Consider the following 25,207-nt stretch of genomic DNA (forward strand, 5'->3'; position numbering starts at 1 on the left):
TTATCAATATCCTTCCCATAATCACACTATACCATTAATATGGTGAGTCCATGCCTCTAGATTCAAACTAGCCCAAGATGTACTATTAAGGAATCTACCCTTACTCCTTAAGGTCCAAATATTTTATTTGCATAAGTAGACTGGTTCTGGCAGCCAAATACTCCGTCCAAACGTGGATCGATTCTCAATTGTGATACGGTCCTAGAAACATAAAGCCCTTTACGTTCATATCAAAATAATTTCACAAATGCAAATATTACACTTACTGTACACTGTTTTAACCAGCTTTATCACAGTTGCAGCAAACAGTATTTTTCATTCACAACACGTTTCTGGCGGCCTTTTGTTACACACAGGTGTACAGAGCATGCTAGATGGCTAATTAGCACAGGTGGTACCAATGTCTAACATAAACACGAAATGTAACATGGAGATATGGCCGTGTGGGAACCCTAACCCTATAAAGGTGTGTGTCAATTTAACCTTTTGTTTTTTGAAAACTATTTCTCGCTGACATGAAAGATTAGGTCTTGTGCTTCCAAACCCGTACCGCAAGCGACGCAGGTTGACGTTAAGACCGAGCCTCCGTGCGCTTAACAAAACATCACCTTACAGAAGAGGTCTTTGACGAAATGACTCTTATGTGTAATGGAACTTAGTCATGATCAAAGGCTAGATTCAACTCTACGTTCATGGGCACAACATTTTTTTTTAAGTAACTAATGCAATTATCACTTATGAATATGCAGAAACCAATTCAATATTGATGAATATATATTGTAAATAGAACCTTTACTTGGCATGAAATATTTTGCCCGGAAGTGATTGCCACGGCTTCAGGAAGAAGACGCTCTGGGGTATGAGCTCGTTACATTCAATTTGTGTGACTAACAAATTAATCTTTGTTTATAGTATGTAACATTTTCGACTGTGAAACGTTTTGGCATTATAGTATTTTACGTCTCAGCAACAACCGAAGTAACTTGATCCAAACATATTTCCATGGTTGTAGCCTATATTTTCCCAGTGTCAATACTACCTAGCTAACGTTACCTTGTTAACTAGGGACGTGTACATGCAATAGGTTACTGTAGTTTATCATTCATAATTATAAACATCGAACAATTAATTGTAGTTAACTAGTTATGTTTTTATTAACTCAAGCCCGCAAGCTAGCTAGCTATTACACACTTTACTTGCTAGCTAGTAAACGAGAACCCAAGGTGGTTTACACAGCCGGTCAATGTAATCCAATGGAGTTGGAGTCGTGAATAAAGGTTACTTGTTATCAGCTGTTTTGTTAGCATGCATGCCGGTTAGTTAACTAACGTTAGCGTGTGGGAGATGTTGTCACTAATTGTCAGTCAGTGACAAGTAATAACTAACGAATGCTCTTCCTACAGTTGATATAGGCCAAAACCCATTAAAACATATTTGCTGGTCATGTCCTCGTGTTGTGTTGTCTGGTCGATTCAAAAGTGAATGAGATGGCGACGAATGGGGCAAGCTGTGAACAACCACAGAAGCGAGGAACCAAAGACAAACCGAATGGATATTTTGCAGGTTGGTTGTGAAACTTCTCCAAGTGAACCAGCATTAGTCTGTGTTTATGGAAAATGGATTAACAATTTTACCAAGGAAGGAGAAGGGTTGTGTTGCTAAAGGTATGCAGCAATGCACAAATTGTTATCTTGAGAATTCTTACAACGTTACAGTATTGTCAGAATGGTCCCAAACCGCTGTGTACTTATTAATTCCATAGTTTAGAAAAAACAAAATAATTATACTTGATTCGAAGGTCTAGACTAGTGAACTCCACCATTTGCTAGTGTTATGTTCCTACTTAGGCCAAGACAGTGACATGACTTTATCAAAGGCTTATGCTAGCCTATGTCCATCAATATAAGGGGATATTGCTATGGCTTTTTTAATACTAGGCTACTTTTATAGATGAATCTGACCTCACGAGTGTGCTCCTGTATCTACAGACTCTGCGGTCAGTGAGAGGAGGCAGAAAGATCGGGAGGAGCGTCTCGCTCTGGTGTTGTGGAGGCGGCCTTTCATCACACTACACTACTTCCTCCTGGAAACCTTCATCACACTAAAGGAGTGGACATTAAAGTAAACCACCACTACTTGACTGTAAAACTAGAAACCAACTGATTAGTTGAAAGTTGTCTCAGTTCTGTTGTGTTTAAAGTAACACTACCAGTCTAGCCGTTTGGTAGTTGTATCAAACTGTTCCACTTCTTCCCCTCTGCAGGTTATGGCGACGAAGGGGTACAGTGTTCTTGTTCCTGGTGTTGTGTTCACTCTTCTCCCTTGCCTACTCCACTGAGGGAGCACACCAGAAGGTAAGGAAGGAGAGAAACAAACTCCTATCATCTCCTCTGTAATATATTTATTTGGGATGGTTAAAGATATGTAACTGTTTATTCAGATGCACAGCATTCCTGGAGGAAAGGTCACCTGAGATATGTTGCGCAATATTTTTTTACTTGATGCTCAGGCCAGTACATTGGATGTATCTTAGCCAATGTGTTGATATTATTGTGTAAATTGTTCACATTTCCWAATTTTCCATCACTATCCTTGGCATAACATACAGTTGAAGTCGGAAGTTTACATACACTTAGGTTGGAGTCATTAACTTGTTTTTCAAGCACCCCACAAATTTCTTGTTAACAAACTATAGTTTTGGCAAGTCGGTTAGGACATCTACTTTGTGCCTACCTTCAAACTCAGTGCCTCTTTGTTTGACATCATGGGAAAATCAAAAGAAATAATTGTAGACCTCCACAAGTCTGGTTCATCCTTGGGAGCAATTTCCAAATGCCTGAAGGTACCACGTTCATCCATACAAACAATAGCACGCAAGTATAAACACCATGGGACCACGCAGCCGTCATACCGCTCAGGAAGGAGACGCATTCTGTCTCCTAGAGATGAACGTACTTTGGTGCGAGAAGTGCAACTCAATCCCAGAACAACAGCAAAGGACCTTGTGAAGATGCTGGAGGAAACGGGTACAAAAGTATCTATATCCACAGTAAAATTAGTCCTATATCAACATAACCTGAAAGGCCGCTCAGCAAGGAAGAAGCCACTGCTCCAAAACCGCCATGAAATAGCCAGACTACGGTTTGCAACTACACATGGGGACAAAGATCGTACTTTTTGGAGAATTATCCTCTGGTCTAATGAAACAAAAATAAAACTGTTTGGCCATAATGACCATCGTTATGTTTGGAGGAAAAAGGGGGAGGCTTGGAAGCCGAAGAACACCATCCCAACCGTGAAGCACGGGGGTGGCAGCATCATGTTTTAGGGGTGCTTTGCTGCAGGAGGGACTGGTGCACTTCACAAAATTATGTGGATATATTGAAGCAACATCACAAGACATCAGTCAGGAAGTTAAAGCTTGGTCGCAAATAGGTCTTCCAAATGGACATGGACCCCAAGCACACTTCTTCCAAAGTTGTGGCAAAATGGCTTAAGGACAACAAAGTCAGGGTATTGGAGTTGCCATAACAAAGCACTGACCTCAATCATATAGAAAATTTGTGGGCAGAACTGAAAAAGCGTGTGAGCAAGGAGGCCTACAAACCTGCCTCGGTTACACCAGCTCTGTCAGAAGGAATGGGCCAAAATCCACCCAACTTATTGTGGAAAGCTTGTGGAAGGCTACCCAAAACGTTTGACCCAAGAAACAATTTAAAGGCAATGCTACCAAATACTAATTGAGTGTATGTAAACTTCTGACCCACTGGGAATGTGATGAAATAAATCATTCTCTCTACTCTTATTCTGATATTGTACGTTCTTAAAATAGTGGTGATCCTAACTGACCTAAGACAAGGAATTGTTACTAGGATTAAATGTCAGGAATTGTGAAAAACAGAGTTTAATTGTACTTGGCTAAGGTGTCTGTAAACTTCTGACTTCAACTGTAGGTCTCCAATGTTTTCTCCTAAGGATAAATGTTGTGTGTTATTGCTCTTTSTCCATGCAAAAGCCTAAAACTCTCTTTACTCTCTCCACCCTCCTGTCTGTTCTCATCTGCAGTATGTGCAGTACCTGGAGAAGAGGTTCCTGTGGTGTGCCTACTGGGTAGGTTTGGGCATCCTGTCCTCAGTAGGCCTTGGGACTGGCCTGCATACCTTCCTGCTATACCTGGTAAGTAAGATAACCACCCTTCCCTTGCCTGTCAGCTTACATTTTTGATGGCACAGCTAACTTATCGTGCTCAGACATTGGAAAAGCCTGCTGTATCTCTGTAAATCAAATCAAAGTTTATTTGTCACGTGCGCTGAATACAACCTTACAGTGAAATGCTTACTTACAGGCTCTAACCAATAGTGCAAAAAAGGTATTAGGTGAACAATAGGTAGGTAAAGAAATAAAACGACAGTAAGAAGACAGGCTGTATACAGACACTGGTTAGTCAGGCTGATTGAGGTAGTATGTAGATATGGTTAAAGTGACTATGCATATATGATGAACAGATAGTAGCAGTAAAAGAGGGGTTGGTGGGTGGCACACTGCAGATAGCCCGGTTAGRCAATGTGCGGGAGCACTGGTTGGTCGGCCCAATTGAGGTAGTATGTACATGAATGTATAGTTAAAGTGACTATGCATATATGATAAACGGAGAGTAGCAGCAGCGTAAAAAAGGGGGTTGGGGGGACACACAATGCAAATAGTCCGGGTAGCCATTTGATTACCTGTTCAGGAGTCTTATGGCTTGGGAGTAAAAACTGCTGAGAAGCCTTTTTATCCTACACTTGGCACTCTGGTACTGCTTGCCATGCGGTAGTAGAGAGAACAGTCTATGGCTGGGGTCTTTTACAATTTTTAGGGCCTTCCTCTGACACCGCCTGGTGTAGAAGTCCTGGATGGCAGGCAGCTTAGCCCCAGTGATGTACTGGGCCGTACGCACTACCCTCTGTAGTGCCTTGCGGTCAGAGGCCGAGCAGTTACCGTACCAGGCAGTAATGCAACCAGTCAGGATGCTCTCGATGTTGCAGCTGTAGAACCTTTTTAGGATCTCAGGACCCATGCCAAATCTTTTTAGTTTCCTGAGGGGCAATAGGCTTTGTCGTGCTTTCTTCACAGCTGTCTTGGTGTGTTTGGACCATTCTAGTTTGTTGTTGATGTGGACACCAAGGAACTTGAAGCTCTCAACCTGCTCCACTACAGCCCCATCYATGAGAATGGAGGCGTGCTCGGTCCTCCTTTTCCTGTAGTCCACAATAGTATAAACTTTTTTTTTTTCTGAGAACGCTGGTACAGTATGTGACTTTGGATGTTTTTGTGAGCCTGTTAGCTCTGCTTGTTGTTCCATAACTAGCACGATAGACCAACAAAAAAATTGTAGTTGCGGTGAATTAGTTTACAGGCTTGTGCTTGTCCTCTTTGACCTAGAGGGACACATTTTGTGCACAGGGTATTTCCATCATTTGAGTCACCACTGCCAGAAACTTAATACATATCCACAGTTTGTCCAGTGGGTGGCCTCATACATCCTATCTCATTCTTTCAGTGTGTTCAGTTCTTCATAGATCTGGTCCAAATAGAACTGCCATTCACCTCTGTGGCCAAGTTTTTCTATTTGGACTAAGTCCAGATAACTTTTGATGAACTGGGCGCGAAAGTCTGGGTAGCCATTTGATTAGCTGTTCAGGAGTCTTATGGTTTGGGGGTGGAAGCTGTTTAGCTCTTGGACCTATACTTGGCGCTCCGGTACTGCTTGCTGTTTGGTAGCAGGGAGAACCATCTGACTAGGGTGTCGGGAGTCTTTCACAATTTTTAGGGCCTTCCTCTGACACCGCATGGTATAGAGGTCCTGGATGTCATGGCTTGGCTCCGATGATGTGCTGGGCAATTTTTTAAATKATTTTTTTATCGCTCTGACATTGCTGCAAATGCAATCGAAAATCAAACACTTCATGAGAGCCCTGGCATTCAGTTTGAGGGGAATATGATCACCTGTTGGGCAGCGAGAACCAGCTCTTCATAGCTGGGTGATGCATGGAATTAAATGTGTTCCTGTAAGCCTATGTTTTGCAACATTTCTATAGGCTATGCAATTGTTTTCTCACGCAGAGTTTTGATGGTCTCCATTTAAAAAGAGGATCCAATCAGCTTTCTCTAGACTAGGCTGACTTTATTTCTCAACTTTCCTAATATTAATCACATTGCTTCACTTTACAACCGGAGTAGCCTACCTGGCTGGCATGAAAATTAAACGCGGGAAAGTGTCCTCCATTCGCTATTCAAGTGCATATGGATGACATGTCTTTTTTTCTGCGTCTGTTCCGACAGGTGCTTGATAATGGCCCATTCTAAATCAACTAATTTCACAGACATTGTTTGGTATACGTAAAGACGAGATTAAATTGACAGTGTAATGGGTGAGAATATTATGATTATCACTTGTGAATGATGCCCAGCGTGTGCAGTCTAAGGCAAATCATAGTCACATGCATCATGTAGCCTAGTCCATAGGCCTATATGTTTTGATAAGGTTTGTATCACAACTAAAATGGCCAAATGTCTAAGCATAGCCTTTAGCCTACAGAGTTGTGAAACATGTACTTATCATTGCAGTCATTGCACAATCTAGTTTGAAAACAGTTTTGACTGGCCAATATTTAAGAGGATCCCAGCTTTCTCGTGCTGCTATATTTATTGCTCAACTCTTAAAATGTAATCACATTAAACCTCTTTTATAACTGGCGTAGCTTACCTGGCATATTAAAAACGGAACCGAGGGAAGCGCTTCCTCCATTCGCTATTCAAGTGCAGGCTGCTTTTTTTTTTTGTGGGCCATTCAACAACAACAAAAAATCACACATGCACGGAGTGTACAAAACATTACAAACACCTGCTCTTTCCATGAGACTGACCAGGTGACAGGTGAAAGCTATGACCTCTTATTGATGTCACTTGTTAAGTCCACTTCAATCAGTGTAGATGAAGGGTAGGAGGCTGGTTAAAGAAGGATTTCTAAGCCTTGAGACAATTGAGACTTGGATTGTGTATGTACAGTGTGTCCAGACCCCTTGGCTTTTTCCACATTTTATGTTACAGCCTAATTCTAAAATTGACAACTTAAAAAAAAAATGTTATCCATCTACACAAAATACCCCATAATGACAAGGTAAAAACAGGTTTTTAGAAATGTTTGCAAATGTGTTAAAAATAAAGATACCTTCTTTACATATGTATTCAGACCCTTTGTTATCAGACTCAAATTGAGCTCGGGTGCATCCTGTTTCCATTGATGATCCTTGAGATGTTTGTACAACTTGATTGGAGTCCACCTGAGGTACATTCAATTGATTGGACATGATTTGGAAAGCACACACCTGTCTATATAAGGTCTCACAGTTGACAGTGCATGTCAGAGCAAAAACCAAGCCCTGAGGTCGAAGGAATTGTCTGTAGTGTTCCGGGACGAAGATTGTGTCGATTGTGTTGCAGCATTGAAGATCCCCAAGAACACAGTGGCCTCCATCATTTTTAAATTGAAGAAGTTTGGAACCACCAAAACTCTTCCTAGAGCTGAGCAATTGGGGGAGAAGGGCCTTGGTCAGGGATGTGACCAAGAACCTGATGGTCACTCTGACAGAGCTCTAGGGTTCCTCTGTGGAGATGGGAGAACCTTCCAGAAGGACAACCATCTCTGCAGCACTCCACCAATCAGGCCTTTATGGTAGTGTCCAGATGGAAACCACTCGTCAGTAAAAGGCACATGAAAGGGGGATACCTAGTCAGTTGTACAACTGAAATGTCTTCTGCATTTAACCCAGCCCCTCAATCAGAGCGGTGCGGGGGGCTGCCTTAATCGACATCCACGTCTTTGGCGAAAGCCCGCTTGGAGTTTGCCAAAGGGCACCTAAAGGACTCTGACCATTAGAAACAAGATTATCTGGTGTGATGAAATTGAGATTTAACTCTTTGGCCTGAATGCCAAGAGTCAAGTCTGGTGAAACGTGGCACCATTCTTATGGTGAAGCATGGTGGTGGCAGCATCATGCTGTGTGATGTTTTTCAGCGGCAGGGACTGGGAGACTAGTCAGGATCGAGGGAAAGATGAACGGAGCAAAGTACAGAGATCCTTAATGAAAACCTGCTCCAGCTTGAGAGGATCTGCAAAGAAGAATGGGAGAAACTCTCCAAGTACAGGTGTGCCATGATTGTAGCGTCATACCAAAGAATACTCAAATCAAATTTTATTTGTCACATACACATGGTTAGCAGATGTTAATGCGAGTGTAGTGAAATGCTTGTGCTTCTAGTTCCGACAATGCAGTAATAACCAACGAGTAATCTAACCTAACAATTACTACCTTATACACACAAGTGTAAAGGGATAAAGAATATGTACATAAAGATATATGAATGAGTGATGGTACAGAACGGCATAGGCAAGATGCAGTAGATGGTATAGAGTACAGTATATACATATGAGAGGAGTAATGTAGGGTATGTAAACATAAAAGTGCATAGTTTAAAGTGGCTAGTGATACATAATTTCCATCAATTCCCATTATTAAGTGGCTGGAGTTGAGTCAGTATGTGGCAGGGCCACTAAATGTTAGTGGTGGCTGTTTAACAGTCTGATGGCCTTGAGATAGAAGCTGTTTTTCAGTCTCTCGGTCCCTGCTTTGATGCACCTGTACTGACCTCGCTTCTGGATGATAGCGGGGTGAACAGGCAGTGGCTCGGGTGGTTGTTGTCCTTGATGATCTTTATGGCCTTCCTGTGACATCGGGTGGTGTAGGTGTCCTGGAGGGCAGTAGTTTGCCCCTGGTGATGCGTTGTGCAGACCTCACTACCCTCTGGAGAGCCTTACGGTTGTGGGCGGAGCAGTTGCCGTACCAGGCTGTGATACAGCCCGACAGGATGCTCTCGATTTGTGTATCTGTAGAGGTTTGTGAGTGCGTTTGGTGACAAGCCGAATTCTTCAGCTCCTGAGGTTGAAGGCGCTGCTGCGCCTTCTTCACAACGCTGTCTGTGTGGGTGGACCAATTCAGTTTGTCTGTGATGTGTACGCCAAGGAACTTAAAACTCTAGGCTGTATCGCTGTCAGAGGTACTTAAAGTACTGAGTGAAGGGTCTGAATACTTATGTAATTTGAGTTATTTTATTGTATTCATTTGTAAAAAATGTCAACTTTTTTTGCTTGTGTGTTAGATTGGGGGGGGGGGGGGGGTGATCTATTCAGAAAAAGGCTTTAACAATAACAAAGTGAAAGTCAAGGGTCTGAATACTTTCCCAAATGCACAGTATGTTAGACATTGAAGAGTGAATGGGCAAGCTGAAAGATTACTATCAGCTATAAAAACAAGGAGTGGCTCCAGTGGGCACACAATCAACAAAACTAGACAATTGAGTGGAAAAACTTGCATGGAACATGACAGTGAGTTCAGTTTACTTGTGTCTGTGCAGTCACCAGATGTCAACCCAATAGAACATATTTGGGATGAGATGGAACGCGCTGTTCAAAGCATGAATGTACGGCCGTCCAATCAGCAGCATGTGCGTGATGCCATAATGTCAGCATGGACTAACATCCCGGTAGAACTTTACGACACCCTGTAGAATGCCCCAAAGAAGTTCAAGCTTGTTCTGGAGGCAAAGGTGTGTCGGACCCGGTAATAGATGGCTGCACCGACTAAACTGGCTCTTCACCATCTTGTGTTACAAAAACTTCACTTGTCTGTTAAGTAGCGGGGGCAAGACTGTGTATATGGCATAGTTGTTTTTATTTATTTTTATTGTACCTTTTATTTAACTAGGCAAGCCAGTTAAGAACAAATTCTTATTTTCAATGACGGCCTAGGAACAATGGGTTAACTGCCTTGTTCAGGGGCAGAATGACAGATTTTTACCTTGTCAGCTCGGGGATTCGATCTTGCAACCTTTCGGTTACTAGTCCAACGCTCTAACCACTAGGCTACCTACTGTAATGAAATGTGCCACGATGTAAACGGGGCCTTTAGAATGTATTAGAAATCAAAACATGGAGCTTAAGGTTTGTAACACAACTAAAGTTGCATTGGTAACTCTACATTAAGCATATAGTAGGACCTATTTCAAATGATCACTTTTTTTAACCACTCAACACAGAATAGCCACATGTCCACACTCCCTCGGAAATCGTTTGGGGGAAAATACCCTTTCTATTTTATTCAGCTATGTTCCATTGTATTCTTCTTACTTCAAAACAATTCCACGGGAATTATAAGCAAATGTTATCTGCTAAATGAACTAGTTAAGCCCACTAATCAGGGCCAAACATAAGGATGACTCAGAATATGCTCTTCTGTTCTTCTGAAATGGGCTACATGTCACAATGTTTCTTTAGACAAGCCGAAAATTAACAATGATTTATTGTGATGGTGTTGGCTATATTAAATGGATTTATTAGACATTTTTAAAATGTAATGTTCCAAAGGTCTGTAGAAGTGGCTTGTCTATGTGTGGAAGCCCAGAGATGTTGTGTTAATTAACAGTCAATTACCTTGAGACCGGCAGTTATTTGCATGACAATTACCAGCTGACAATTTCATGATCGCCACAGCCCTAGTTTCTGATGAGTGAAAGTGAACAGTGTGACTGTGGTAGAGTCACGCTCCTTCCTCTCTGTGGTTTGTTTGTGACATCCATCTTGGCTGTGGGGAAATGAAGCATTCAACTGTGATGAAGACAAGTGATTCTACCGAGATCCCCACTTTTTCAGTGACATGGCCATTGTTCACTAGATCTTATGATATACCCTTGAGTCAACAGCTCCACATTTACAAATAGGAAATTGAAAGGTTTCTACTAAACTTTTGAAATAGCTGCTTTGAAAATACAATTTTACTTTTGTAGCCTTTCCAATTATATGCCTAACTACCCATTTTCCTCACTACATACACTACCCAAACCCACTAGTAGAGACGGGCCTGTGAACCACAGCCTATGGTAGTGTTGGTGGTGTTGACCTCAGGACGTGTCATCTTCCATAGATGTGTGTATGACCTCATTTCCTTTCCCACATCTCTCCACTCGATGTGAGGGAGGCTATTTCCATCAGCTTTCAGTCATATTCTCCAAAATGAGAATGTAGCTGTTTAATGCAACTTACAAACACTCAAATGATCCTATATGAATTAATGCAGTGTCGTGATTTCTATAGCAGTAGGCCTACTTTTTATTGTATAAATGTAAATGTGGATATTACCAGTATGTTATTTGAATCAAGGCATCACTAAAATATCAACCACTTGTGTAAATATGTGCTGGTATATGAGAGTGCTATATATGAGACTGTTTTTTGGAAACAGTGTCTCCTAATATCTAGAGAAGAGCGAGGTTGTGCTCCCTGCTAAAATAGGCTATGTGCACACTTTACCAGACACATAATTCAGAGGTGAGGTCAACATATTGAAAAGTCCCTAGTTGAAGGGTGCCAGAAACATCTGCCCTCTGAAGAGCTGCTATGGATTTACCTAAGACCTAAAGAATTAGATACCCCATAGTTAGGAGCGGAGATATTTTGCTGGGCATTACAAGCATAATTGTATGATTCATGAGTCTGGTCATGCTGGATTCAGATGGAAATGTAGGGACTGTGTTTTCGTATTTTTGCTAAACAAAGGAAATCAAACAAGGCAATAGCCACTGTGAGTTTAATTTGCTATGTTTCTAGGATTATTTCTAAATAATGGAAAGGTGTTGTCTTATCATTGATTCACCATCATGGTGAAACAAGTATAGATTTGTAACGGAATGAAAGGCAGTGATTGAGACCTTGTGAACACYTATTGTGAAAAGAAGACTCCTCAGCATGTTTGCTCGTTCTCTCGAGGAGAGCTATGGGGATCAGCACTGACTAATTGTCTTCGATCTCCTGTCACCGTGGTATCTCAACAGGAGGCATAATAGACCTCCTGTGCTGTGTTTTCAGGTGCCCTGACTGCCAATGAAGCCAGGTGGCTAAGCCTGGGCTCTGATTAATGGAGCTGCATACCGGGCTGTGTGTGTGCGAGAGCAATATGGACAAATCCATATTGTGATAAATTGACCCTTTTTTWATTTTTTGTGATGACGACTATTCTTTTTGGGAGGGTGCTAGACCTGGGCGACATGTACAAAAAGTCATATTGCGATTAATGTTACGGTTTTGCTCTAACAACAAACAATATTATTTTATGGACAGTTACTTTACATTAGCACCACGGCTCTAGCATTTTTTTCCAGTGCCATGTAAGACAATTGAGGTAGTCTATGATTTTTTATTTATTTATTTATTTTATTATAAAAAAAGAGGCTATTTCATCGAGCACATCCAGCAAATGCATGATTTTATATTTTGATGTGCAGCCTGTCAAAATAGGATCTGGAATTATCAGATGTATTTTTTTTGCTTTGGTTCCATCCAGCCCCTTTTCCCCAAATTACCTTGTGAAGGAAATAAATTCCCTGTAACCGGTAATATATTCTGCCTCTGTCATCCTTACCCGCACCTGCAGTCACATACCTCTTTCACTCCACGGGGAGTTGAGTGTAGCAGGGTGTTGCGTTCCCTCCAAGAGGCGTGCGTAACACTATATAGCAATGTAGACTGATTAGCCTACATTTTCTGATAAATTAATCAATGTCCTTCAAAAACTTTCCAGCGCTAGGCCTAGGCTACTTGATGTAGGCAAATGGAGTGCTCTGCTCCGCGGGCATATCAAAACTATACTACAACTACAGCCTACTCCGGTTGTAAAGTGGTGCCATGAACTCAATATTAAGAGGCGAGAAATATGTTGACATACTTAAAGAATGTTGTGACTCTCCTCTCTATAACTATACTGAACAAATATATAAACGCAACATGCAACAATTTCAAAAATGTTACTGAGTTAGTTCCCATGAGGAAATCAGTCAATTGAAATTAATTAATTAGGCCCTAATCTATGGATTTCACATGACTGGGAATACAGATATGCATCTGTTGATTACAGATACCTTTTATAAAAACAAAAAGGTAGGGGAGTGGATCAGAAAACCAGTCAATATTTGGTTTACCACCATTTGCCTTATGCAGTGTGACACATCTCCTTCGCAGAGTGGATCAGGCTGTTGATTGTGGAATGTTGGCCTACTCCTCTTCAATGGCTGTGAGAAACTGCTGGATATTGGCGGGAACTGGAACACGCTGTTGATCCAGAGCATCCCAAACATGCTCAATGGGTGATATGTCTGAGTATGCAGGCCATGGAAGAACTGGGACATTTTCAGCTTCCAGGAATTGTGTACAGATCCTTGCGACATGCTGTGCATTATCATGCTGAAACATGAGGTGATGGTGGCAGATGAATGGCACGACAATGGGCCTCAGGATCTCATCATGGTATCTCTGTGCATTCAAATTGCCATCAATACAATGCAATTGTATTCATTGTGTGTAGCTTATGCCTGCCGGTACCATAACCCCACCACCACCATGGGGCACTTTGTTCACAACATTGACAACAGCAAACTGCTCGCCCACACAACACCATACACATGGTCTGCGGTTGTAAGTTCGGTTGGACGAACTGCCAAATTCTCTAAAACTACGTTGGAGGCAGCTTATGGTAAGAGAAATTACCATTAAATATCCGGCAACAGCTCTGGTTGACAATCCTGCAGTCAGCATGCCAGTTGCATGCTTCCTCAACATGAATGATCATGCTGTTTTAATCAGCTTCTTGATATGCCCCACCTGTAAGGTGTGTGTGGATTATCTTGGCAAAGGAGAAATGCTCACTAACAGGGATGTAAACAAATTTGTGCCCAAATGTGAAGTTTTTTTGTGCGTAAGGAACATTTTGGGGATCTTTTATTTCAGCTCATGAAACATGGGACCAACACTTCACTTTTTGCGTTTTTAATGTTTTTGTACAGTGTAGAACCACAGTTGCATTGAACTCTGCAATATTTTGAGCAACGGGCATACGTTGCATTTGGAAAGTATTCAGACCCCTTCCCTTTTTCCACATTTTGTTATGTTACAGCCTTTTTTCTAAAATGGATTTAATAAAAACATTTCCTCACCAATCTACACACACACTACCCCATAATGACAAAGTGAAAACAGGTTATTTTAACATTTTTGCTAATTTATGAATAAAATAAACTATGTAAATGTGATAAGTATTTAGACCCTTAGCTATGAGACTCGAAATTGAGCGCCAGTGCATCCTGTTTCCATTGATCATCCTTGATGTTTTTATATCTTGATTGGAGTCCAACTGTGGTAAATTGATTGGACATGATTTCAGAAGGTCTATATAAGGTCTCACATTAGACAGTGCATGTCAGAGCAAGAACCAAGCCATGAGGTCGAAAGAATTGTCCGTAGAGCTCCGAGACAGGATTGGCAAGGCACAGATCCAAAAGAATTCTGCAGCATTGAAGGTCCCCAAGAACAGTGGCCTCCATCATTCTTAAATGGAAGAAGTTTGGAACCACCAAGACTCTAACTAAAGCTGGATGGCCAGACAAACTGAGAAATCAGGGGAGTAGAGTCTTGGCCAGGGAGGTAACCAAGAACCTGAATGTCCCTCTGACAGAGCTCAAGAGTTCTTCTGTGGAGATGGGAGAACCTTCCAGAAGGACAATCATCTCTGCAGCACTCCACCAAATCAGGTATTTATGGTAGTGGCCAGACAGAAGCCACTCAGTAAATGCCACATGACAGCCCACTTGAAGTTTTGCTAAAAGGCACTTAAAGTACTCAGACCATGAGAAACAAGCTTCTCTGGTCTGATGAAACCAAGATTGAACTCTTTGGCCTGAATGCCAAGTGTCACGTCTGGAGGAAACCTGGCACGATCCCTACAGTGAGCATGGTGGTGGCAGCATGCTGTGTAATGTTTTTCAGTGGCAGGGACTGGGAGACTAGTCAGGATCGAGGGAAAGATGAACAGAGCAAAGTACAGAGATCCTTGATGGAAAAACTGCTCCAGAGCGCACAGGACCTCAGACTGGGATGAAGGTTCACCTTCCAACAGGACAATGACCCTAAGCACACAGCAAAGACAACGCAGGAGTCTCGAATGTCCTTGAGTGGCCCAGCCAGAGCCTGGACTTGAACCCGATCAAACATCTCTGGAGAGACCTGAAAATAGCTGTGCAGCAACGCTCCCCATCCAACCTGACAGAGCTTGAGAGGATCTGCAGAGAATAATGGGATAAACTCCCCAAATTACAGGTGTGCCAAGCTTGTAGCGTCATACCCAAGAAGAGTTGAGGCTGTAATCACTGCCAAATGTGCTTCAACAAAGTACTGAGTAAAGGGCCTGAATACTTATGTAGATGTGATATTTGTTTTTTATTTTTAAATTTGCCCCCAAAAAATAACTTATTTTTGCTTTGTCATGAGGTATTGTGTGTAGATTGAAGGGGTAAAAACAATTTCATCAATTTTAAATTAAGGCTGTAACGTAACAATGTGGAAATTGTCAAGGGGTCTGAATACTTTCCGAATGCACTGTATTCTTGTGCTTCTCAGAATACATCTCTCCGTCCTCCGTGCGCACAGTCGGGAGAGGGAGTGAGTCGGCAGCCGGCAGGGACCAACTATGTGTAGGCTATTACTGTTGACCAAATAATAGTTTTAGAACAATCTTTAGGAACGTTGTGTAGCAAAATCACAGACTTACCAATGTAAGCAAAATGCTTTGGTAAGAAGGCGATGTCTGTAATTTTCGGTTTATCATCCCAGCTCTAGTGTGTCTCAACTGTCCAGGTTCAGTTGAATTATGGAATGCCCATCCATCCTCTGGCTCTCAGGGTCCACACATAGCATCAGTCACCCTGGCTGCGTACGAGTGTGGGTCTACAGACTTCCCCGAGCCCCCCTACCCAGACCAGATCATCTGCCCAGAGGCAGGAGGAATGGAGGGCAGCATCTCACTCTGGTCCATCATCTCAAAGGTCCGGCTGGAGGCCTGTATGTGGGTGAGGAAACGTGTCTTTATTCAACTAAAGTCTAGGTTCATCGTTCTAGTGAACTCTATGGGGCGGTTTCCTGGACACAGATTAAGCCTAGTCCTGGACAACAAAAAACACACGCTTAATGGATAATGTCCATTAAAAAGTTTATTTTGATTTTTAAATTGTCCAGGACTTAATCTGTTCCTTGGGAAACCGCTCCTTTTGGGTTTAGAACAATAAGGGCATCTTTAGTGCTCAACATTGGTTGACATCACGTATTCTCAACTATGACATCCACCATAGAGCTATGCCTGACTCTGGTATGAGCCAGAGTATGAATCAGTGCTAAGCTAATCCAGTGTGTGACTGTCTCTCCAGGGTGCAGGCACAGCCATTGGGGAGTTGCCGCCCTACTTCATGGCTCGAGCGGCCAGGCTATCTGGAGCAGACCCAGATGACGAAGACTATGAGGAGTTTGAGGAGATGCTGGGGCAGGCAGAGACTGCTCAGGTGAGTGGGGACTCTGTTTTCCCCTCTGAGTGTAGTAGCCTGCCTCTTGAATGCCCCATTCCACCCAAATCTGTGGAGTCCTATATTCTCTCCTTCAGTCTTTGATTTTAGGATTTGACTCTACTTAACTGTCCATCACTATCTACTGACTTCTCTATCTGGCCTGTGATTGGCCTCCAGTTATCACATGACTTCTCTGAAAGCCCCTCCCACCATTTCCAGTAAGGGCATTGCTAGTGGAGTGAGTCACGGTGAAACAAGCTCCCCTGTAATCATCCCGGAGGCATTTCTTTTCATGATCCGTTCATTTGTGGGACAGGCAATGTGAACAGGCTACTGACAACATGACTGCCCCTTACGGTGGGGGGGGGGGGGTGTAGTGTAGACACAGTGCATTCGGAAACTATTCAGACCCCTTGACTTTTTCCACATTGTTACGTTTCAGCCTTATTCTAACATTCATTCAATCATTTTTTCCCCTCATCAATCTACACAATGACAAAGCAAAAATTGTTTTTTAGACATGTTTGCAAATATGTTGTGACTTTACTTTCATTAATCTGATGACTGTCATTTAATCAACTGTTTAATTGTTGCTAGATTTAAATAAAGTCTTTTTTTAATCATGTAACAATTAACTCATTAGGATTTGGGGCACCATGGAACAAGTTGTTTAGCATTACCATCTTCTGAATTAAACTGTAAAGGTCTTTAACTATAACATCGATAAACAGTCATCTTATTAATCATTACCTCTTATCAAATACTAATTCTGAACGATCGTGACCTTGGATCTGCAAAAAAAAACAGCTTTGCGCATTATTCAGTACTACACAAATTGGTTTAATCATTTTATTTACTAGCTAACTATATAATAACACAGAATACACACACTTATGAGACAAAGGTCCCTAGTGGACTGAAAGAAATGACGGCTTGTTACACCATAATGGAGAGGGGGGGAAGAGAAAAAGGCAGACTTATTGTCGATTTCAGATTTCCTAAAAAAGTGTAATTTATTTGGTCCATCCAGTTTTTAATATCACAAAATGAAAAGCAATATTACATTCGTTTTCCATAGTTCCCCACTGACCATTTCCCACATCATTACGTTAGAAATAGTGTTCCGTTGTTCACTTTCTGGATGTTAGAGTTTTGGGTGGGCAAAAGTGTCTGATCAGACATTCCTTTGGTTGATACTAAAGAGCAAGAGAGCCCACTCGGACGTAATTTAGCTGTCACCCCTTGCGGGTGGGATAGGGTTTGGTTATTGTCAGCCATTGTCAAGCTGCTCTGACCCATTGTGATCCTCACATGACAGTCATTACAAATAATAAAAAATAATATATTTACATAAGTATTCAGCCCCTTTACTCAGTACTTTGTTGAAGCACCTTTGGCAGCGATTACAGCATCGAGTCGTCTTGGGTATGACACTACAAGCTTGGCACACCTGTATTTGGGGAGTTTCTCCCATTTCTTCTCTCCAGATCCTCTCAAGTTCTGTCAGGTTGGATGGGGAGCGTCGCTGCCCAGCTATTTACAGGTCTCTTCAGAGATGCTCGGTCGGGTTCAAGTCTGGGCTCTGGCTGGGCCAGAAGGACTTTGAGAGACTTGGCCCGAAGCCACTCCTGCATTGTCTTGGCTGTGTGCTTAAGGTCGTTGTCCTGTTGGAAGGTAACCTTCGCTCCAGTCTGAGGTCCTGAGCGCTCTGGAGCAGGGATCTCTGTACTTTGCTCGGTTCATCTTTCCCTCGATCCTGACTAGTCTCCCAGTCCCTGCCGCTGAAAAACATACTCACAGCATGATGCTGCCACCACCATGCTTCACCGTAGGGATGGTGCCAGGTTTCTCTAGACGTGACACGTGACACTTGGCATTCAGGCCACAGAGTTCAATCTTGGTTTCATCAGACCAGAGAATCTTGTTTCTCATGGTGTGAGAGTCTTTTAGGTGCCTTTTTGGCAAACACCAAGCGGGCTGTCATGTGCCTTTTACTGAGGAGTGGCTTCCATCTGGCCACTCTACCATAAAGGCCTGATTTGGTGGAGTGCTGCAGAGATGGTTGTCCATTTGGAAGGTTCTCCTATCTCCACAGAGGAACTCTAGAGCTGACCAAGGCCCTTCTCCCCTGATTGCTCAGCTCTAGGAAGAGTCTTGGTGGTTCTAAACTTCTTCCATTTAAGAATGATGGAGGCCACTGTGTTCTTGGACCTTCAATGCGGCAGAAATGTTTTGGTTCCCTTCCCCAGATCTGTGCCTCGGCACAATCCTGTTTCTGAGCTCTACGGGCAATTCCTTTCCCCTCATGGCTTGGTTTTTGCTCTGACACGCACTGTGAGACCTTATATAGACAGTTGTGTGCCTTTCCAAATCATGTCCAACCAATTGAATGTACCACAGGTGGACTCCAATCAAGTTGTAGAAACATCTCAAGGATYATCAATGGAAACAGGATGCACCTGAGCTCAATTTCGAGTCATGGCAAAGGGTCTGAATTATTATGTAAATAAGGTATTTCTGTAGAGACCTGAAAATAGCTGTGCAGCAATGCTCCCTATCCAATCTGACAGAGCTTGAGAGGATCTGCAGAGAAGAATGGAAGAAACTCTCCAAATAAAGGTGTGCCAAGCTTGTAGAGTCATACCCAAGAAGAGTTGAGGATGTTATTGTTGTGAAAGGTGCTTCAACAAAGTACTGAGTGAAGGGTCTGAATACTTATGTAAAATTTTTTTTGCTTTAATTTTTTTTTTAAATATACATTTGCAAATCTAAACCTGTTTTTGCTTTGTCATTATGGGGTATTGTGTGTAGATTGAGGGGATGAAGACAATTTACAAAAGTTTAGAATAAGGCTGTAACATAACCAAATGTTTTTTTTTTTTTTTTTGCACCCTTAACATTTTTTGCACCCACAATATTTCACCTCCCTTTTGTAGTGTGTATCAATCAGATCAAATGAGTTCAATAGCTCTCTGCCAACAACTCTTGACTTAGATTTTTACCAGAGCTGCTAAAATAGATCAAAGGAAAAGATAATAGCCCATCTGATAGCATTTGTTATACCACATGAACTCTTTATCAAGTAACTCCTTTTTCAGAATTACATTAGACTTTTGCTTTTTATTTTGGTTATACTGTATCATTATTGATATATTATTGTAGAAGTTGTTTAATGTGTGAAGCKTAAATTAATATTTGATTGTAAACTGAATTATGTTTTCAGGATTTTGTTACTAGAGCAAAACTGGGCGTTCAGAACATGGTGCAGAAAGTGGGATTCTTTGGGATTCTAGCCTGTGCCTCGGTAAATCCAAAACTACATCGCAGGCAACCTTTTGATGACTTGACTTGCACTCTTATCTAATACTGTTTTAAAATGTAGGCCTTTATTATTAAAGCGCATCGCTGAATATTGTACACTCGTGGCCGAAAGTATGTGGACACCTCTTCCAATTAGTGGATTCAGCTATTTCAGCCACACCGTTGCTAACAGTTGTACATAAGACACACAACCATGCAATCTCCATAGACAAACCTTGGCAGTATAATGGCCCGTACTGAAGAGCTGTGACTTTAAACGTGGCACCGTCATTTGATGCCACTTTTCCAACAAGTCAGTTCGTCAATTTTTTGGCCTGCTAGGGCTGCCCCAATCAACTGTAAGTGCTGTTATTGTGAAGTGGAAACGTCTAGGAGCAACAACGACTCAGCTGTGAAGTGGTAGGCCACAGAACGGGACTGCTGAAGTGCGTAGCTAGTAAAAATGGCCTGTCCTCGGTTACAACACTCACTACTGTATTCCAAACTGCCTCTGGAAGCAACATCCGCAGCAATAACTGTTCATCGGGAGATTCATGAATTTGGTTTCCATTCCAAGCAGCCGCACACAAGCCTAAGATCACAATACGCAATGCCAAGCATCGGCTTGAGTGGCGTAAAGCTCGCCGCCTATGGAATCTGGAGCAGTGGAAATGCTCTCTGGAGTGATGAATCACGCTTCACCATCTGGCAGTCCCGACGGACGAATCTGGGTTTGGCGGATGCCAGGAGAACGCTACTTGCCCCAATGCATAGTGCTAACTGTAAAGTTTGGTGGAGGAGGAATAATGGTCTCTGGCTGTTTTTTATGGTTCAGGCTAGGCCCCTTAGTCCCAGTGAAGGGAAATCTTAACGTTACAGCATACAATGACATTCTAGACGATTCTGTGCTTCCAACATGTGGCAACAGTTTGGGGAAGGCCCTTTCCTGTTTCAGCATGAGAATGCCACCATGCACAAAGCGAGTTCCATACAGAAATGGTTTGTCGAGATCGGTGTGGAAGAACTTGACTGGCCTCCACAGAGCCCTGACCTCAACCCCATCAAACACCTTTGGGATGTATTGGAACGCTGACTGCGAGCCAGGTCTAATCGCCCAACATCAGTGCCCGACCTCACTAATGCTCTTGTGTGAATGGAAGCAAGTCCCCGCAGAAATGTTCTAACATCTAGTGGGAAGCCGTCCCAGAAGAGTGGAGGCAGTTATAGCAGCAAAGGGGGGACCAACTCCGTATTAAAGCCCATGATTTTGGAATGAGTTGTTTGACGAGCAGGTGTCCACATACTTTTGGCCATGTAGTGTATGTTTGTTACAATGAAGTTATGACAATGAAGGTAGAATTCGAATGCACTCTATTACAGAATATATTTTGACGTGTTACGACCTGTCTTTCAGATCCCTAATCCTCTGTTTGACCTTGCTGGTATAACATGTGGCCACTTCCTGGTACCATTTTGGACCTTCTTTGGAGCGACTCTTATTGGGAAAGCCGTCATCAAGATGCACATACAAGTAAATATTTTAGTTGTACTTAAAAATTAGACACATGGACATTGTCCGAATATTTTCCGTTGGCTGTAATTCTGTGTTTTTGAAGTACTTTTAGTGCTGCTATTGAAGACCATTCCAGATGAAATGAGTATGGAGAGCACTTTAACGAGAACCATTGCTTTTTGTAAACCAGATCAAACTCTTAGTTGTCGGCTGTATTGTTGAGTCTGCCACGGTGACTAATCTACTCCCAGACGGTGCGAGACTGACTGTGTGTCTCTGAGTTGTGGTGGTGAGAGCTGATCCTGTGGTACCAGCCAGTGATCTCACCAGTTCTGACAAAGCCCTCCAGGGTTGAGGACCAGGGTCCGGGGGATGCTTTGTGCTTTCTCCTAAGACCTCAAGGGTCTTTTACTGTCCAGACTTGGCTGGGACGGCATGTGTCACTGTGTTCAAAGCAGACACAGGATATATCCCCCACCTCGGGGGAGATGATGAGTCAGGTTTTCACTGTCTCTGTCTGAGACTGATCACTAATCACCCAGTTGATTAATTTGTCTCCCCACAGAAACTGTTTGTTATCATAACGTTCAGCAAGCACATAGTGGAACAGATGGTGTCTCTGATCGGGTGAGTATGTGTCTTTGTTAATGTATGTGTATAGATGAAGAGAGGTGCTTTGCCCGGTTAGCATCCTTCCTCTGTGCTTTAATGGGAGCAGGGCTCCACATTTCTTGTTACGTAATAATCACATCAAAATATCAAACAATTACTCTGATCAGAATTGGAACTTTGGAGGCCAAAGTTGGATTAATATTCTAATCTGTTTTTAATGTATATTAAACATATGTTAAAGCCTACATGTCAAAGTGTAGGTGATATGCATGTTGGGATGAGTTGGACCACAGAGAGAAGGAAAAGCAGCCAACAAGTGCTCAGCATATGTGGGAACTCCTTCAAGACTGTTGGAAAAGCATTCCAGGTGAAGCTGGTTGAGAGAATGCTAAGAGTTTGCAAAGCTGTCATCAAGGCAAAGGGTGGCAACTTTGAAGAATCTCAAATATAAAATATTTGGATTTGTTTAACACTTTGGGTTACTACATGATTCCATGTGTTATTTCATAGTTGATGTCATGTAGAATGTAGAACAATGTAGAACATTTAAAAATCTAAATATAGAAAAACCCTGGAATGAGTAGGTGTCCTAACATTTGACTGATGCTGTATATGTGCAGCGGTTGTATGAATTTAGGATTATACGTTTGAAACCAGTTTTGCTGATGGATTGATCATTCCCATTCTGAACAAATGGCATCAAAAGCATAACCTCAAAGTCAGATGTGTGTGTGTTTTGCCCCCTCCATTAAGGTTATTTCCCTTACACAGAAACTAATCCCCCACATAGGTGGTCAGCCAGCCTTGTGGGGTCTTCTCAGATGGAATGTCTTCTGTTCTGTTCTGACTCACAGCAGTTTAGCTTTGACTGCACCAGAATCTTCACAGCAGCAGGGAAACAAAATAACTGCAGGGTTTATTTAAGAACAATAAATCACTTCCATATTACACATCTAACAACTTCCTTGGCTTTTTCTTCTCACCATTTTTTAAATCATTAACAAATCAAATTTAAAATCGTACTCACAACTAATGATTTTATTTAACTGGGCAAGTCGGGTAAGAACAAATTCTTATTTACGATGACGGCCAAACCCTCCCCTAACCCGGACGATGCTGGGCCAATTGTGAGCCGCCCTATTAGTTTATAGTGCCGTCTTATTCACAGTTAAAATTAGTTGCATGAGAAAGAACCCTTGCTTGCTACCATTGCAATTGGTTGACTGGTCTGACTCGCTATGATGTGTTACACTGGTGCTTGAATGCTGAATTGGGACTTTTTGTAATTGCAGCAGTTTGTCAGTCAGTTAGCCTGGGAATGGGCTTGCCATATCCCTTAAGATCAGCGATTACAGTTACTTGTAACTTTTCTACCCCTGATAGTAAATAGTATTGAAATGGTTTAGTCAAGTTTTAAATGTGGAATGTTTATATTAACACCTGAATTAAAACTAAACTCTGATTGTATCCATATTTATATTCTATTTAATTATGGTTGTGATACATTGATTAGACTATTCCAATTATTGTTGGTATAGTGCTGTCAACTACAAATGATTGTGGATTTATTAAGGTACAGTACCTCACGGTCTGAGGGTTCTCTTCCAATTAAATTGTCTGCATTCTCTAACTATAATCTTAAGAGCCCCTATGAACTGGGTGACCCACAGTGATCTAATCCTTTGCGCTATCTCCCATATATGGACAGTCATATTGATGAACACGCCTAGTTTGTTCTGTTTCCACCCATAAGGCTGTGATGACAGCATATCGAGTCACTTCCTGGTTATTGGGCTCAGACTGGTTTCCTATAGGAACCTCCGGGATAAATAAGAGCAATGGGGAGGACTGCCTCACTTCACTCTGCTGCGTGCTCCCAGCAACTACACTTGCAGTGTGAACTCCTAGCTTGAGGCCTAACTAGAAACACATAGGAAATGGAACTCTCAACATCCTGAGCAATGGACTGTTCTCTTTAAACCCTGGTCCTATGGACCAAGGGTTCCCTCTACACAGCCTAATTATTTTACCATGTGAAGGGATACTGCTGGTATGGTAAGTACTCTGGGATATAATCATGTCTCCGTCTTTGCCTCTCTTTTCCCCTCGTATCTCCCCTGCCTGTGGATGTCCTTGCCCTGCCACTGTGTCAGGTCTCTGCCGAGGGTAGGTCCCTCCATACAGAAGCCCTTCAGTGAGTACCTGGAGMCCCAGAGGAGTAAACTCCACCACCACACCGGAGAAGGCACCCCGGCGGTAAGAGCACTACTACCATCATCCATCCTTTCTATGTCGAGACAAAGCATGTGATTTTATTGATTGGCAAGATAATACAAATTGTAATGTGTTAGTGTCAAAAGAGTAATATTCCTCTGTATGCATGTCTCTCTGCAGAGTGAGAACTGGCTGTCGTGGGGCTTTGAGAAGGTGGTTCTGGTCATGGTCTGTTACTTTATCTTCTCTATCATCAACTCCATGGCTCAGAGCTACGCCAAGCGACGACAACAGAGTCGGCAGCAGCGATACTCTGAGGAGAAAACCAAGTGACGAGACTCACCAACAGACCGTGCTGAGTCCCTCAGCTCTGTTTCAAACTAACCTCGCCCTTCCATTCTTAAGAGGCTGAACTGGCACTTTCCTGTGTTTCCTTACGGATGTATGTGCTGTTTGTTTGTCCCTCTTATYGTTTTATAGTTTCCCCTCATTTGTGTTTAGTGTGTGATTTAWTAATATAATGATAGGATATGAGCAGTGAAGCAGCAGTTGGATGTCAACTGTTTTGCTGGCAGCTATACCAGCTGTGATGCCTTATGCAAGGTGGAGGGTCCTACTTCCATTGAACACAGTTCTTAATCATGACTTGATTTGTAAATTTTTCACTGTATGGATGGACTCTGTGCTGATATGATGCTAAGGATGTTTTCAGGGTTACATTTTTCTTGCGTTTTTGTCCCGTTGATCAGAAATAGGCCATCTGTCATTCGCATTTCTTGGATTTGTTTGAAATTCAAGTTTGCAATTGGAAATAGCAATATCAAGTCGTCTCAACATGTTATTGATAGTTTGCACATCTTGGAAATATTTTTTGCGCGGTATGTATGCACATGCATTTAGAATGATCTGGACAAACTAACTTGAACCAAAACAGAACTTACATTACACTCGGCTAACTTGGTGTCATTTTTATTCTGTACATTTACTGAGTCTTTGATCAGAATATATAAAATGCCTAAATCATTTTTCTTGTTTCCATGTCTGAGTTTTTCCATCTATTTTACTCTTTGTAGGTCCTACTCTGTAAAC

At 42.2% G+C, this 25,207-nt stretch overlaps 1 protein-coding gene across 2 annotated transcripts; it reads left to right on the forward strand.

Annotated features, from left to right (window-relative positions):
• The first annotated feature begins 28 nt into the window (after positions 1-28).
• Positions 29-25,143, forward strand: LOC111958197 (vacuole membrane protein 1). 2 transcript variants are annotated; one of them, XM_023979400.2, is made up of 12 exons: positions 29-857; positions 1,404-1,563; positions 1,989-2,121; positions 2,264-2,354; positions 4,066-4,176; positions 15,823-15,990; positions 16,345-16,476; positions 19,703-19,783; positions 21,194-21,310; positions 21,858-21,919; positions 24,058-24,160; positions 24,299-25,143. In XM_023979400.2, the coding sequence occupies exons 2-12, from the start codon at positions 1,488-1,490 to the stop codon at positions 24,449-24,451; spliced, it is 1,227 nt and encodes a 408-aa protein (XP_023835168.1). In that variant the 5' UTR covers positions 29-857; positions 1,404-1,487; the 3' UTR covers positions 24,452-25,143. The 2 variants fall into 2 exon arrangements, with proteins under 2 accessions (XP_023835168.1, XP_023835176.1); XM_023979408.2 differs by having other exon boundaries at positions 1,480-1,563.
• The last annotated feature ends 64 nt before the right edge of the window (positions 25,144-25,207 follow it).

The sequence above is a fragment of the Salvelinus sp. IW2-2015 genome, linkage group LG4p, assembly GCF_002910315.2.
Source record: "Salvelinus sp. IW2-2015 linkage group LG4p, ASM291031v2, whole genome shotgun sequence".
NCBI lineage: Eukaryota > Metazoa > Chordata > Actinopteri > Salmoniformes > Salmonidae > Salvelinus > Salvelinus sp. IW2-2015.